General features: G+C 39.3%; 1 protein-coding gene across 1 annotated transcript in view; it reads right to left on the reverse strand.

Annotated features, from left to right (window-relative positions):
• The window catches only part of rbfox1 (RNA binding fox-1 homolog 1), a 203714-nt gene extending 187810 nt beyond the window's left edge, over positions 1-15904 (reverse strand). The window contains exon 1 of the mRNA XM_044332223.1: positions 15622-15904. Within this exon, the coding sequence (XP_044188158.1) occupies positions 15622-15717 (96 nt within the window). The 5' untranslated portion in view covers positions 15718-15904. The remainder of the gene's footprint in view (positions 1-15621) is intronic.
• Between the last annotated feature and the right edge of the window lie 212 nt (positions 15905-16116).

A 16116-nucleotide genomic window follows, 5' to 3' on the forward strand; every position in this document is an offset into this window, starting at 1 on the left:
TAGGTGGAACTGCAAACACCCTGTGTGTTCCAGCAGTGACTCTGCTGCTTCTCCAGTCTCCACAGCTGCAGACCTGCCTTTAGAGGCAGTGTGTGGAAATGTATTTTTGAAGAGAGAAGACTGAAGTTAGTTGCCTTTGGCCTACTTCTCTATTCTCTCTCTTTTCTAATCCGCTTTCTTCATCCTTTCCTTTCATCACCATCACCCTCTCTCTTCCCCTGCTCTCCCTCTCTCTCTTTCTATCTTCCATTCCATTCATCCGTGCAGCACTGGCGTGTCGTTACATGAACACAACCATGGACTGTGTGTGTGTGTGTGTGTGTGTGTGTGTGTGTGTATGTGTGTGTGTGAAGAGATGAAATGGGCATGTGCAATGAACAGCAAATGACACAGCACATACACAATCACCCAGTGCTATCAGTGACACATACACACAGGACATGTAATTGCTGCACAGTTTCATTTGGAGGAAGAAATCTCAAATTAAATATAAAATGGCAACATGTCATTTCAGATTGCATGTACAAAAATCTAATCATTATTTCATCCCATGTACAGAAACAACTATTCCAATATTGGGCTGATCCCACGAAATAAAGCATGTTTCAGTATATGTCAGAAACTACTCATGTCTGCACTTTTATTAGAGGACTTAATGGACGTGAAATATCATTTTAAACCCAATGCCCGCTACTGTATGTGTTCCTAATATGACTTTATAATGCCACAATGCTTGCATCTGTATTGAAAGGCAAGGCAACAATTTCCACAATGATCTAAGAGGCTACAAAAATGACTGGGGTGTGGAGGGAGGGAAGAATATAGTAATAACACTGTTAAAGTCACAGTATTAAGTTAGTACAACTCATTTTAACATGTATCATTAAGCGAGGTATGAAGAATTTAAGATGGTGTACCCAACTTTTATACATGAAGGTGTTAATTAAATAATAATTAAGTTTATTCATTTATTAATAAAATATTAATTAAGAGCCTGCTGATACACACACACAGAAGTGCATTTAGCAATTGCTAAAATAATGGCAAACTCTACAAAATGGTGAACATTTCAGAATAAGGAGTTACATAGTTATTATAGCCAGTAGATGAGTGAACTAAGCACAGGCAGGGACCCCCATATTCCAAATAATGAAATTAAATATGAATTAGATATGAAGATGTTATCAGTTGATACATCTGAGATCAACTGTCTGACTGTCTACATATCAAAACACACATTGGTTATCAGTACTGGGTGATTTGGTTTTATAAAGTTATGTATAAACAAAGTTGTGTCTTGGTTACAGGTCAGCTAACTGTGCACAGCTAACTCTGTGTTTCTCAAAACCGACATATCGTATCCTGTACCTTACAAGCTGCTAGTTGACTGTGATGGGAAACAGAGACAGGACTGTTGTCTGCATATGCAAAACCTCTCTCTATTTATTCATGTATTTACAATCCATTTTACAGGGTAGGGCTAAAATATATATACAGAAAATCTGGGATAAGAAAAACTTAAAAGGTCTTTCCTTGTTCTCCCCCAAAAAAGTCAGAATACAGTTCCTTCAGCAAAAAGAAAATAAATATTTTTTGTACAGTCCCTACGTTATGTTGAGTCCTCACTCCACCAAGTACTAGAACTAACAGTATAACTGATAAATGGCTGGGATTCATCTTAAGAGGAGAAATCCAAAAAAATAAAGCAAAAACATGTATAGAACCTCTTTCTAATTTTGTTGTAAATTACAAAAGACACCATCTTCCTGTCTGTTACCCCACACTCTCCCTCTGTCTCTCTACAGGTCTGACAATAGTACTTTTAATCTACTCTTTGAACAAGAGCTGCCTCTCAACAAGGGTTCCCCCTGCAACAGCTATGTGAAAACTAAACACAACCCATTTGCAGTGAAGAGACTGGTTGAAATGCCACTTGAACCGGATGGCATTCTGTGGTGAATAGCTAAAGGAGAACAACAACAACAACAACAACAACAACAACAACAACAAAAATGCAATAAAAACCCTTCAGTTAGAGAATGCTTGATACAACCAAATAATAAAAACACACTAAAGACTAAAAAATATATACAACCTGCATGTTAACTGTGAAGAGATCAAAATCTACTGCTCAGTTGTGCTTCTATTCAAACATCAGCATGACAAACACAAACTGCTGTATTGTAAACAGGGCCAGATTAACTCATTAGGGGGCCCAGAAAGAAATGAGCTGTGGGCCCCTAGTGACCTCGACTGCCACAACGTGAAACAGTTTGGATATATACAAAACATTCTATTACCCCTTGGTTTAAAGCATAGCTTTTCAAACTGTGAGGTGTGCTTCCCCAGAGGGCACAAGGGAGTTCATATGAGGTGTGAGCCGCAATTTACACCAAACTCCTACTTTGTATCATGTCTGTGTGGTACAAAACACACACAAAAATGATACACAGTTTTTTAGATTCAGTGTGACTTACACTACTTAATAAATAATGCTGGGCCTCAACCATGTGGTCAGACAAAGGCAGGCCTACTTGTAAACTCTGAAGCCTGACCACGAGGCTGCCTTTGTCCTTTAATTCCTGAAACAAAGGAAGAGCGCCAAAAGGCTGCTCACACAGGGTACAACTCCCAGCCTGCCCTGCAGTTTGCACCTTGATGCTAAATCTGGGAGAGCCCCAAACTCTTGTCTCTCATTGGCAGAGATGCTCCAAGGCCACAGCGACACAGCTGTGACGTCACCTCAGCCATAAGTACCGGCTGCACAGATACACCTATTGCCTTTCCATTGTAACTGTGCTGCAAGAAGCTTAGCTTTCCCCGTGTTTACTAAAGGAGGTAACCACCATGCATGTATATCTTTCCTCGCTGAGTTTGAAGATCCTCCCCTTGCTGAATGAGCTGAGACTTCTTCCTGTGTTCAACTGACCAAGTCCTTTGCTCTTTTAAGCTCCATGGAGCATTGATGCTTACTGTTTGTTTAGTTGTGTTCACCACGCTAAGCTAATTTGTGTTGTCCCACTTGGGACTGCTGTGTACCATGAGCAAGAAAGCAGGTTGCTTTGTTGGTCAACAGTCCAGACAACATGCATTACAGACTACTATATGTATGTACACTCTCTGTGTGACAAAACAATTACTGCTCTCTCCTCACAGTCACGTCAGCCGTGAGCCAGCGTTTCTTCCTCTTTCTCTCTCATTACTAACCCTGTTTACACACACACACGCACATAAACACTCGCACCCCTTTGCACATCTTTTGGGCAGATAACATGGGACACAGCGGTGCTCTGCCCCTCGCCATCTTACCACCAGACATGTGTATTTGATAGTACACACACTCTACTGGGTGAGTCGCTCACCTCCAGCCGGCGCCATCTTGCTATTGTCTCCAACACCTTGGACAGGAAAGGCAGGTTGAAGATAGGTCTGTAGCTGGCAAGAACTTCTGGGTCCAGGGTGGGTTTTTTGAGGAGGGGGCGGATGACATGACCTTGAGGACAGAAGAAACACTACCAATTTGGGTGATCAGAGAGCTGAGAATTGGGATGTATGATTTGAGCAGAGCTGTGGGAATGGGGTCCAGGGCACTAGTACAGGGTTTCATCTTTCTGAGGATTTCCTCAGTGTGGCTCTGCCTGCATGATACCAGTAAAATGGAGTAGAGACAGCGAGCTCCTAGAGAGAGGGTCCATGACAGGAGGAGGCAGAGAGGAATACCTGGACATCGAGAGTGGATGTTATTGACCTTGGCTATTAAAAAGTGAGTGTTACATCGCTCTTCTGTAGCCTCAATTGGGGAAGATGGTTGTGGCTTTAGGAAATGATTTAAGGTGGAAAAAAGATGCTTAAGGTTGCCAGGATTGTTATTAATTAGGTTGGAGTAGAACTGTAATGGACCATCTTTAACAGACTTTGAGTAAGTCCTGTTCACGGAATGCCAGTCTGAAGCATTGTTCCAGGACATGTCCAGCTGTTTTTATTTTCCAGAAGTCATGAGTGAACCAGGAAGCAGAACATGAAATATTTACCTCATGTGTCTTGACAGGGGCAAGAAGATCAAAGACACTGCTCAGAGATGTATTGTAGAGTGCCACTAGTTCATCCACTGATGCAGAAGCTGTGCAGGTGATGTGCTGGACTTCCATAATCATGATGGTTGGGTCAATGCTTTTCGAGTTCTGAAAAAGCATCTGATACTTAGGTTTAGTAGTGGGTAACAGGAATGTCAAATCCATTGTAACCACCTTGTGGTCAAACACACCCAGATCATAGACCTGTAGGTTATTGATGGGGACGGAGTCAGTGATGACCAGGTCAAGTGTGTGCTCCCTGGTGTGAGTAAGGACATCTACATGCTGCTTCAGGCCAAGACACTCCATCAGACTCAGGAACTCCACTGCAAAATGACAGGTGCAGTTGTCGACATGTATATTCATATCACCAACAATGACAGTATTGGTTGACATGGAGCAAAGTGAAGTGAGGAGGTCATGTATCTCAGGGATGAAAGATGAGTTTGGTTTGGGGGGGCAGTAGATGAGAAGTATTGTCAGACAGTTCCAGTTCAGCTAGGAGGGTAGGCTAAGCACTAAGCACAGAATAGTCTCTTGGTTTACCCCAGGTTTCAGTTAGGCACATGAAATCAAGCCCCTTGTCCAAGATGTGGTCATGTATGAGGATGGATTTATTGGTGAGAGATTGTGTATTTAATAGATCTATGTTGGCAGGAGACAGAGCTGATGATGGGAGTCTCTGCAAATTCTGCAGTACACTGTGATCCACTCCATATTTTTCATCCTGCCTGGTGCAGGATAGTCTTGTGATGTTCCCAATGATGATGCTTGTTTTGTTTCCATATTCCATAATGAAATCACAGCATGAGCCTCTGAGGATGTAGCAAGGTATGTTTCTTAACATCCCAAACTATTGGGGTAAAAACCTATTGTCAGGTGTAATTAGAAAGCTGTGTAAACTCTGTAGCTCTGTGGTGGTGTAAGACATCATAATCAAAGCATATGTGTTGCTTGGGCAGACTGGCTCTGGGTGATTTTTACACTGATAGAGAGTGCATGGGGGCTGGATGGGGCTTTGGGGCACACCTGAGCCGGCAGGCTGGAGGAAGAGACAGCCACTGTCCTCTGGAAAAAAGGGATCCCAGTAGAGCAGATAGGAAGCATTTTACGTTGAACAATCAAAAAATCCACAAATCCCAGTAGAGAAGGTAGGAAGCACTTCACATTGAATAATTCAAAATCTGTAAATCCCAGTAGAGAAGATATGTAGTACTTTATTTAAGTTAATCCAAAGTCCACCAGTTAGTCCACCAGATAGAACGTATTCCAACTCAGGGAGCAATCAAAATACAAAGACAGAAAAACGGAAAACCATAAAAAAAACTCAAGCAAAATGCAAGAAGGCCACGTTAATCACAAGATCAGTGAAGTTCACAGTCAACTGTCCATTTAGCAAATAAACCTGAACCTTATACATCTGATTAGAAATAGAAAAAAGTTAAAAAAATATATTTTTGAGTTTTCTTCAGTATCAAAGTAATCCAGTGACAGTTGTAGAACCATGGCTACACTGCCAACAGGAACTGCTAATAGCTAATTCAGCATACTTTTAATGGAGACAATTTGCTAAAATGTAAACAAATACACAGGGCTGAAGTTGAAGAACTGTAGTTCCAAAATTGAGGACATTCCCCACATAAAAGTAAGAGGAAGTAAGGAACAAACAATAAGAATAGGAGTGACAAAATCCATTTATGAACTTTTTCATGTTGCGCTATCAATATTTTTACTTACAGAGTTGGTAATCCAGCTCTGATTGTGAACATTGAAGACGTCACTGATTAAGTTGGTTGGTTGGTTCTGAAAACTAACACAGTTCACAATACAGTCTGTGGCTGAAAATAATAATAATAATAATAATAATAATAATAATAATCAAAGCTGCAAGCAGCAATGATCAGGCCCTCGCTCCTTCGCACATGTCGAGGTGTGCCACAGTCAAACTATGCCGCAGTCGAACTGCTGTTATTGCAGAGCAACACGATACAGCAACACATTTACCAGAGGGTACCTGACATGGATATACATTTTCATGAATGTTGGGCATGCAGGAGATAACTATCACTTCCCGTGTCCTCTATGTGGTGTGAGACAACACCCACTAATTATACACCATTTTGCTGTATATCATGTGTAGACCCTATCATGTAGATTTCATGTAAATTGGATGATGTTTGTCACATAAGGCTGATTTCCTCTTGCCAGTACGTAGCACTATGACCATGACTCAATATTCACATGTAGATGTGTTCAGACCTGGACTCTTATCAAACACGAGAAATTTGGGGCAGATTGGACGATGTAAAGCCATGTTACAACAATTTCCTGTTTAATGCCCCAAACATGTTCTGGGCAAAATTGTCTGGCATGCCACGCCAAGGGCGTTCCATGGAAACTAAAAAGCTTTGCAGTTTAGCATCACAAAGACGTTTAGATGTAACCTACCAAATTTGAAATTTGCTTTAGGAGGAGTTAAAATACAACACCTATCAATGGCTTCACTTTGTGAAAAAAATACAAAGTAGATTCAAAATGGCTGACTTCCTGTTGGACTTAGGGTATGGGTCCAAGAGGCTTTTTTTAAATCTGGAGATGTTACATCTGCTTACCAAATTTCATGCCTACGAGCCATTTTGCCATGGCCAAGACCCATATCAGATATCAAGTTACGCCACTTGATGCATGTGCAAAGTTAATAATAATAAAAAAAAATAATAATAACAAAAATAATAATAATAATAGTAATAATCCCTTCAAAAACAATAGGTTCCTCACACTTTCAGGGCCAGGGACCATTGGGGCCCACTGTACTTAGGTGCCCGGGCCCTAATAATAGTAATTGAAAGCAATGGAGTAACATGTAGAGAGTCACTGTGTCCCCAGTTGGGCTGATGATGGACCACGTCTACATCACGTTTGTGACATAAAAACTAGAAATGGTTTGATTTAAAATTAGAAACAAACAAAAGACATCTGTCAGCTATCAAGTCTGGTATCATAGCCACAGCAGTGGGATGGAACCATCCAGTCCAGGGGGCAGACACCCTCTTTACGTTTAAGAGTAGGCTTAAAACTTTCCTTTTTGATAAAGCCAGGCTTGCCTTGGACCAGCCTCTAGTTATGCTGCTATAGGCCTAGACTGACTCCCCATGATGCACTGAGCTCCTCTCTCATTCTCCCCCTCTGCATCTCTATGCAATGATGTACCATTAATGCATGTTACTAATTTGGCTTTTTCCATGGAGTTTTGAAGAGACCTTCAGCTATGGACCAACAGCTGTCCAGCTTGACATCCACTGCTGCTGCTATTGTTATTAGTCATTTTTCTATTACTATTATTATTGTTATTGTTATTATTGTTGTCGCTGTGCTTCTCTGTGTCTCTCTATCCCCTCTCCCCCTCCCTGTGTCTCTCTCAACCCAACTGGTCAAGGCAGATGGCTGCCCACCTAGAGCCCAGTTCTGCTTGAGCTTTCTTCCCGTTAAAGGGGAGTTTTTCCTTGCCGCTGTCGCCAAGTGCTTGCTCATGGGGGAATGTTGGGTCTCTGTAAATTAAAGAGTATGGTCTAGACCTGCTCTATGTGGAAAGTACCCTGAGATAACTTTTGTTATGATTTGGTGCTCTATATACTTGATTTGACTTGACAGAGTGGTGATTATGACATGATTCTGGTGTTGTATAGATGGAATTAGTGCATTAGTTGAAACTTAGCCACTTCAATACTAAAATTCTTCTTATTCTTTTTGCAAATCTTGGGAACATTATATGTAAAAATAACACTAAGGTACTCTAATGATGCCATCATTAATGTTTCAGAGCTCTTCTCAGTGTTTGCGTCTTTTCTTGGCTGTGTATACCAAGAATGGATTTTCCCTAACAACAATCATATACATACACACGGCCAGGGATACATGGTGTGTGCAAATTAAAGATTGACTGCATTTACTGTGTGTGCATAATGAATCCACCTTCTCACATGTCCCTGTGATAGACTATTGAGCTCTGTGGAAAGAACAAAAACATCTAATGCATGTGTTCAAATAAATTGAGAAATCATCGAAGGGTGAATCAAAATGTACATCAAAAAATAACACACACACACATACACACACAAAATCCCCAAAGGCCTTCAGATGTATTCAAAATGTCTTACATGGCTTGACTATATATAGCTTCAAAGACCCAGATTCCCTGTGTAGGCAAGGCACACACTTGCACACACACACACACACACACACACACACACACACACACACACACACACAACAATCTGGCATAACATGCCAACACATTAGCACAATCTGGAATACTCAAACAATTGCAATCTGAAAACAAAAGCTCTCTCTCACACACAAACACACTCTCCCAGCGTGTAGCGAGGGATGAAAGAGCTGGATAAAGGAATGAGACTAATGGTGGAAAGTTGCTTAATGACAAATTGTCAGATTGCAGAAGTCATTTTCTCTGCTCGTCATTTAGCTCTTTCATCCCCGAGCACTGTTAAAATATTCCTCTACTTCAGGCTTCTGCTCGGTCACACTTTCAATTTTTCTTACTTGTTCCCTTGCATTTTCTTTCCCTCTCTCTGCTTTCCAAACACCAGCAGAAGGCCCACAATGCCGATGTGCTGGAAAACTGGGTCACAAAAACATGCAGCACACACTCCAACTCTATACATTCTGACTGCAAATATTGTGCATGAATAAAAAAGTTTATTTCAAAGCAAGTTGGAAGCACATATGATTTTTACTGCAGCTTCAAACATTTATTTTGCTGCACTGTTTGTGTGTGAGGAAGTTCATGTTACTGTATTATCATTATCATCATTTATTCATGGGGTTTGGATTTGTACATGTGTGAGAGAGAACTGCAATTCAAATACTGTATGTTGAGCACTCACATCTTTTAATGGCATTGCAACTGTACTCTGTTTGTCTGTAGATATTACATATATTACATTACTATTTTAGAAGACTCATTTAGGAGTTAATGTGAAGAAATTGAAGATCCTGCCCTTACAAAAATTAAAATTCACATGTGAAAATGTCCAAATGGATCAAATGTGGAGATAGATATGTTTCATAATAATTTGTGTGAACAGATCGACAATCTGTGTGTGAATGTGTAATCTGTAAATATAAAACACCTTCCACAAATACAAAAAAAGATACCTTAAAAAAGACACCCTACTTTCGTTCCCCCAGCCCGCAACATCAATGTTTACTGTTGCTATGGCAACAGATGCCAGTTCAGTAGCTAATGTTAGCTTAGCGTAATCTACATATTAACGATGAACAATAAAACTACAATACGACATTTCTAAACCAAAACAACTATCAACACCAACAGCCATTCTATCAAAGACCTTAACCAGGGTGCTGCCAATGGTCATATCTTAATGTAGCCTCACTGAAACAATGTGACTAACTAAACACGGTGCAGTTCAACACAGACATTACAACTACATTAGTAAGGCTACACTACTAATAAGATGTATAGTGCTTTGTGACTTTTACCCACCTGAAAGAATAAATGAAAAATATAAAGGATGAGGTGGCTGATAACTGCTAACTGAAGAAGCAGCCAATCCACCGCTTTAGAGAACTGAACGTTGCTCACAAGCATCCTCGTGCCTTTCATACTCAAACAGAAATGTATATGAAAGTGTGTGCCAGGTAATATACATAGAACAAATAAACACACACTAATACTCACTGTATGACATTAACACAAAACAATGAATGCACGTTACTTATCGCTGATTATTAAAAAAAAACAAAAAACAAAAAACAGCTCATAGAGAGACCGCATGCTCTTACTTTGAAATGCAGAAATGACATCATCAGCAGGCAATCACGTGCTATCCGAAAATGTCCAAGTGATACAAGTGGATTTTTGTTCAGACCGGCAGAAAATTTGTTTCAAAACTCTGTGTGTGTAAAAAGCAAAACCACAAGTGTAGAACTGAGATCCACAAATGTTTTTTTCGATTCACAAATAAAAACTGAGTTCACATTAAAAAACACAGTTTTATTTGTGGAATTTGTTTGTGTATTTGCAGATCTGTTTTATATTTGCACAATATTTTTGTGAGTTTACAAATCTTTTTTTTGTATTTGTGGAAGGTGTTTTATATTTACAGATTACGCGTTTACACACACAGATTGTCAATCTGTTCACACAAATCATTATGAAACAAATCTATCTCCATAATCACATATGAAATACATGTCATATGTGATCTTTTACCTTTCACATGTAAAATAGTAACAATGTAATCAATTACATATGCAAACATGATGAATTGATCACATATGGAATGACGCCCACATGTGAAAAACATTTGAAAAGGGTTTCACATTTGATAAGTTCACATCATTCATTCAATTGCTTTTTTCACCCCTCAAATTGGAAATTTGACTTGTCGGGCAACTCTAGGAATTCTTCTAGCACAGTAAATGATTTGGCAGTGTAATAAATCTTCATATATTTCACAGGGCTTTGCATGTCTCTGTGGGTCAGTGGGAGAGCTGAGTGTTGTCTTTTGAAGGTAATAATCAAGATAAGAGATTTATATAGTAATGATTTCCTTCTGTCTTTTCATCAGATGATGCAGAATTTTGATTTGGAGTGTACTGTGGGCCAATAAGATTTAGATTTTGTGACATTCAGAATTAATGTCTATGCTTATGGTTGTATAGAATCCTTTGTAAAGCTGTGAATAAATTGAGAATTCAAGATTATAATGGTGTAGAAAAGATATGCTCCAACACTGCACAAGTTGGATTTGGTACCAAATACCAAATCATGTGAACTGAAGTGTTAGAGAGAAACATCATCTTTTTTTTTTCCTTTTTTTGAGAAAAGGCTTTGAATATAAGCACTTGCATTATGTTTCATTTATTTACTGTGGCTGATATACACTGGACCTCTGATGCAATGTGTCTTTGCAGGGCGTCTGTGGGTCAGGAGGTAGAGCGGGTTGTCCACTAATCAGAAGATCAGCGATTCGATCCTAGGCTCCTCCAGTCTGCATGTGGAAGTGTCGTTGGGCAAGATACTGAACCCCAGATTGTTCCCGAAGGCTGTGCCATTAGTGTGTGACTGTGTGTGTATGAATGGATGAATGTTGACATGTAGTGTAAAGCACTTTGAGTGGTCAAAAGACTAGAAAGACCCTGTATAAATGCAGTCTATTTACCATTTAGCATGCTGTCTAATTTCTCTCATCACTCTCCTTCATGCTTTAAGTAGTTTTAGTTTTTGTGACTGATGCTTGTTACCAAGCCACCAGCCGTTTGTCATCTGTGTAACTTTGCTGTACAACTTGTGTGTGATGTGTTAAAAGCTCACATATTAAATAACAAAATATAATCAACAAAATCAATCAAACAAAATCAAAATACAATCAACAAATTATAACAACACCCATATAAAATCAGACATAAACATCAACCCAGACATAAAAGCTACACATTTACTACCAAGCCTGACAACAAAATCCTCACTGTCATATACAAAATAATAACATTATGTGGAATATAAAGGCAAACTTATTTATAACAAAAGCACCTTTCTTACCAATTCTCTGCTACAATGTTAACATTCTTTCTCATCAAGTGTTTCTGTTTTGTTATCCACTTCCTGTTTGACATTTTTTCCACAATTATAATAATGGATGTAATAAATGTATGCACTGCACTGCCAAAGAAGGAGAAAAATCAAATGAAGATATGATGTACGCTGTGATTGGGTAGCTAACTCAAGCAAGGTTCAAGTCTACAGTTCACAACATGGAACATGAAATGAATGGAAACCAATGGCTGCTACAGAATTATGCAAACTAACGCAAATAATACACTGTAGTATAGGTTTTGGTTGAGGTTAGGAACTCATTCATGGATATGCATACAGGGTCACAGGGGAAACAGTTGCTCCCCAACATCAAAACTTACAACTGAATTCAACCAACACCTCTATCACACAGGGACGACTCTACCTGGCCTGAATCTCACAGAGCGTGACTGACACCCACAAATCACATGTAGTACAGGGTCATAAACTGGTGTGAGAGCACAAAACCACTGCTCTACAAACACTGTATGACAGGAGGCTCAGTCAGAGGAGAGAAAATCACCTAAACTGCCTTTTCCGTGAAAGCAAAAAGAAGAGTCAGTTAACAATTTACTGATATCAGTGAGTCTTCTAATCTTCATTCATTTATGCCATGAATATATTCACTGGTCACTTATTACACTGTCAATACATGTTGAGAAACTCTACACATATACTGTAAAAACAAATCACTTCTCTTACCTATCTCTACACCATCCCAGCTAAGAGAAAGCAGAACACAGAAAGCATGATGTGTATCTACCAACATTCTCACACACACACACATACACACCTGTCTAACTGCATACATGCATGAGTACACCTGCAGCGATCTACACAAGTACACACAGTAACCTTTTTGCTCCATGCACAAGCATACATCTACAGTACTATGCAATATATAATATAATGTATGCAAATCTGAGAAGAAGGCCAAGAACAAGACAAGGAGGAAACAAAAAAAACCGAATAAAAATAGAAAAGAATGCAATTATAATGGAGGAGATTGAAAAGTCTTGTATGTATCTTTTTTTTTTTTATTTTAAAATTGTGGCTGAAGAACATCATCAATGCTTTTATTAGCACTACATTTCTATTTTTACTGATAAATCTAAAACCTGTAGAATGTGTTAAAATAAAATATTCTGTTATACTTTATATTTTCACCTTTTTAAAATGTGTATACTAGTGCGGAATTATGCTATGCTATCATATGAGAATGACCTTTTTAGTTATTTCATCTATCTAATGTATATATTGCTAACTTATTTCATGTCATTGCCGTCTAATTAAATCAGATCACCAAAACAGTCTTCTTCCATGTCCGCAACATCACCAGCCTCTAACCCAAACTGTCATATCCTGCTGCAGAAACACTCATTCAGGCTTTCATCACATCCTCCTGACCTACAGGGCCCTAAATAACTTAGCGACTCCCTCCATCCAAAAGTCCCCCCTCTCACAGCTTTAGGTTCAGTTATGCCAGGCTGTTACAGATCCCCAGGACCCAACCCTGAACATGGGCCTTTCCAGCTGCTGCTCTGTCTCTCTGGAACTCTTTACCATACCATATTTAAGAGGCCCGCACCCTCAAAATGCAGCTATGATGTCCCTGCCTAACCCCTGACCCCACATTCCCTTTTACATATTTTATCTTGATTTTTTAAAATCTGGCTTTCTGCTCCCTTTTAATCTGGTAAATCATCTTTGACTATATTGAAATTGTATTATTATCTTTACTTTTATTATTTTTAAAACCAAAATCTCGGCTATCTCGCTATTTAACTGTATGAGGAAAAGGCCACATGCCACAATTTTAAAATTTTTTTGTTTATTTTTATTTTACACATCATTCGGCTCATTTTTGAATTGTTCAGACTTGTTTTTCACTCATTTTCACTTTTTACTTACTCACGAAAGAATGTTTTGGTTTTTTGTCTCACCGCAGCACATCCAGTTAGCCTTTGGGGACAAATAAAGTAATCAATTTAATGTCAAATTACCAGTTCATACACTATGTCGTATGTTGCTGTGTTGGCTGTCCTCCCTGCCCAGGCTCTACAGATGCAAATACGTTAATTTTGTGCAGGTGTTTTAATAGGACAGAGTCCCTACTAAATGTCTAATAGCAAATGGACCACACAGTGATGGATGTGTAACAGTGTAGTGCCATCTACTGGGACTCATCACAGCTGATGATTGATCTGTGGCTACTGTGATGATCGAGGAACATGAGGCCAGTTTTCAGGAGCAGCAGAAGCCTGCAGGGTTCAAACACTGCTCCCCCAGAAATGATCATGTTTCCATTCCACAGCATCTTTCTTCGGACCCCATAGGATCAGAGAGAATTATTTTAAAATGAAATACCCAACAACATCTTCTGTTGTCTGACCGAGCACAAAATGGTATAATTTAAAAATCTCTAATGTAACCAGATACTTTGCAATATGTAATTCAAAAAAGCCATGTTTTCTTCACTATATGTATGGAAAAGTAAAACAGCATGGACTGTATGGAAGTCTGTGGCTACCAATATTAAAATGAAATAATTTGATCGAATTGAAATTAAATCAAATTTCCTTTCATTGAACATAAAAATGAAAACCATGGAGACATCATTTTCAGTGGACTCCTAAATATAGCGCAGCCATATTTTAAATGAAGGTGAATCTTTTTTTATTTTTTATTTTAAAAATAATGTGCAGACAATGTGCAAACTAAACTTGAATAATTGACTTTTGCATTTTAATTTCTATTGTGTTCTCATTTTTAGCTTATTTTTTTTTATGATGGCAGGTTTCTTCCATGTCTCTTTTGTGAAAACTCTAAACATTATGAAATTGGGCATTATAACAATAAACATGAAAAAGGCTAAATTCATTAGAAACTAGCTGAAATCTGTGATCATTTAAATACCAATGTCCAACTTCAAATTTGCTACAAATCATCTACAAATTTGAAAATGAAAATAATTGATATTGTACTGTATGCTTCATGGTTTGGAGTACACTGGAGTACATAATTATTGACTGGTCCTTTAATCAAAATAATTCCCCCAAATCTCATAGATATAATCCCTTGTGCTGTTGTAGCACTAAGAGCACCAAAATCAAAACAGCATGCCGGAAATAAATATGGGTGCTAGAGTGTAGCAGATGAAAAATCAGTCTGCGTACATTCAAAACAAACCTGAACCTGACCTGAACTTCACCCAACACAAATTTGATAAATATGAATGGCAGTAATTTCATTGTTATTAAACAGACATCTGTAGTATTTCTTTTTCCTTTCACTATTCTTGTTACTGTGTCACTATTACACACAGGACTGTAAGATAAAGTGGCAGTTCTGAGCCCAGCAACAATCAATGTAGTGAACTGAAGACAGTTAAGTATAAAAAAAATTAACATTTAGACTTTCTACACACAGTCTATCCAGCAATCACTGTTAATATGGAAGTGAACTTTCTGCTCTTGTTGGATATACACAAACTAGAATGTGGAGCAGGATGGTCCTGATCCATGGGCTCTCCAAAGAGCAGATGTAAACATCACTGAACCTTTCCTGAAAAATAGAATCCCACCAGCTTTATCATCAAAGAAGTGGAGGTGTGAAAGCTCCAGTATCAACTGTACACAGATCAGCATGACAGTGGGACATGGAGGACTGATGTTTCTACGCATTTACAGGGGTTAAATGTTCACCCTAAATGTGGCTAAATGTGTCTGTTTCTGTTATGATGCCCCATAAGTACAAGCACGCAGTTACTCTGTTCCTCTCCACTTCCCATGTCCAGCAACAGCAGCAGCAGATAACGGCATGAATCCAAGATGTAAATTCATGTAGACAAAATGACACACACACACACACACACACACACACACACACACACACACACACACACACACACACACTCACTCACTCACTCACCTGCTGTAAATACATGAAGGTGAGGGCGGCGCAGGACAGCTGAGGACAGGCGTCCACGTTGGGTAAAGCCACGCATGTTCCTCCAGGATGCTGCATGTTCCGTCCTAGCTGACAACACAAACCCCCTCAACCCCGACAATACACAACCCTGATCTGAGCGGCAAGGTAGAGAGAGGAGCAGGATGAGCGGAGAGAGAGAGAAAGAAAAGAAAGAGAAAGAATGATTAGTAGAGAGTGAGCAGAAATATGGAGCTTCAAAGGATGCAGCAGCCGGTCCCGTACGATGGAGACCCGAGTGTTTTCTGCTCGCAAGAAGGCGGGACGAGCGCTGGCAGAAAGAGAGAGAGAGAGAGAGAGAGAGAGAGAGAGAGAGAGAGAGAGAGAGAGAGAGAGAGAGAGAGAAAGAGAGAGAGAGAGAGAGAGAGCACTCTGCTGCAGTGTGTGTGACTCAGAGTGTGTGTGAGAGAGACTCAGTGTGAGTCTGACTCAGTGTGT

This window comes from Thunnus albacares, chromosome 17 (genome assembly GCF_914725855.1).
Source record: "Thunnus albacares chromosome 17, fThuAlb1.1, whole genome shotgun sequence".
Classification (NCBI taxonomy): Eukaryota; Metazoa; Chordata; class Actinopteri; order Scombriformes; family Scombridae; genus Thunnus; species Thunnus albacares.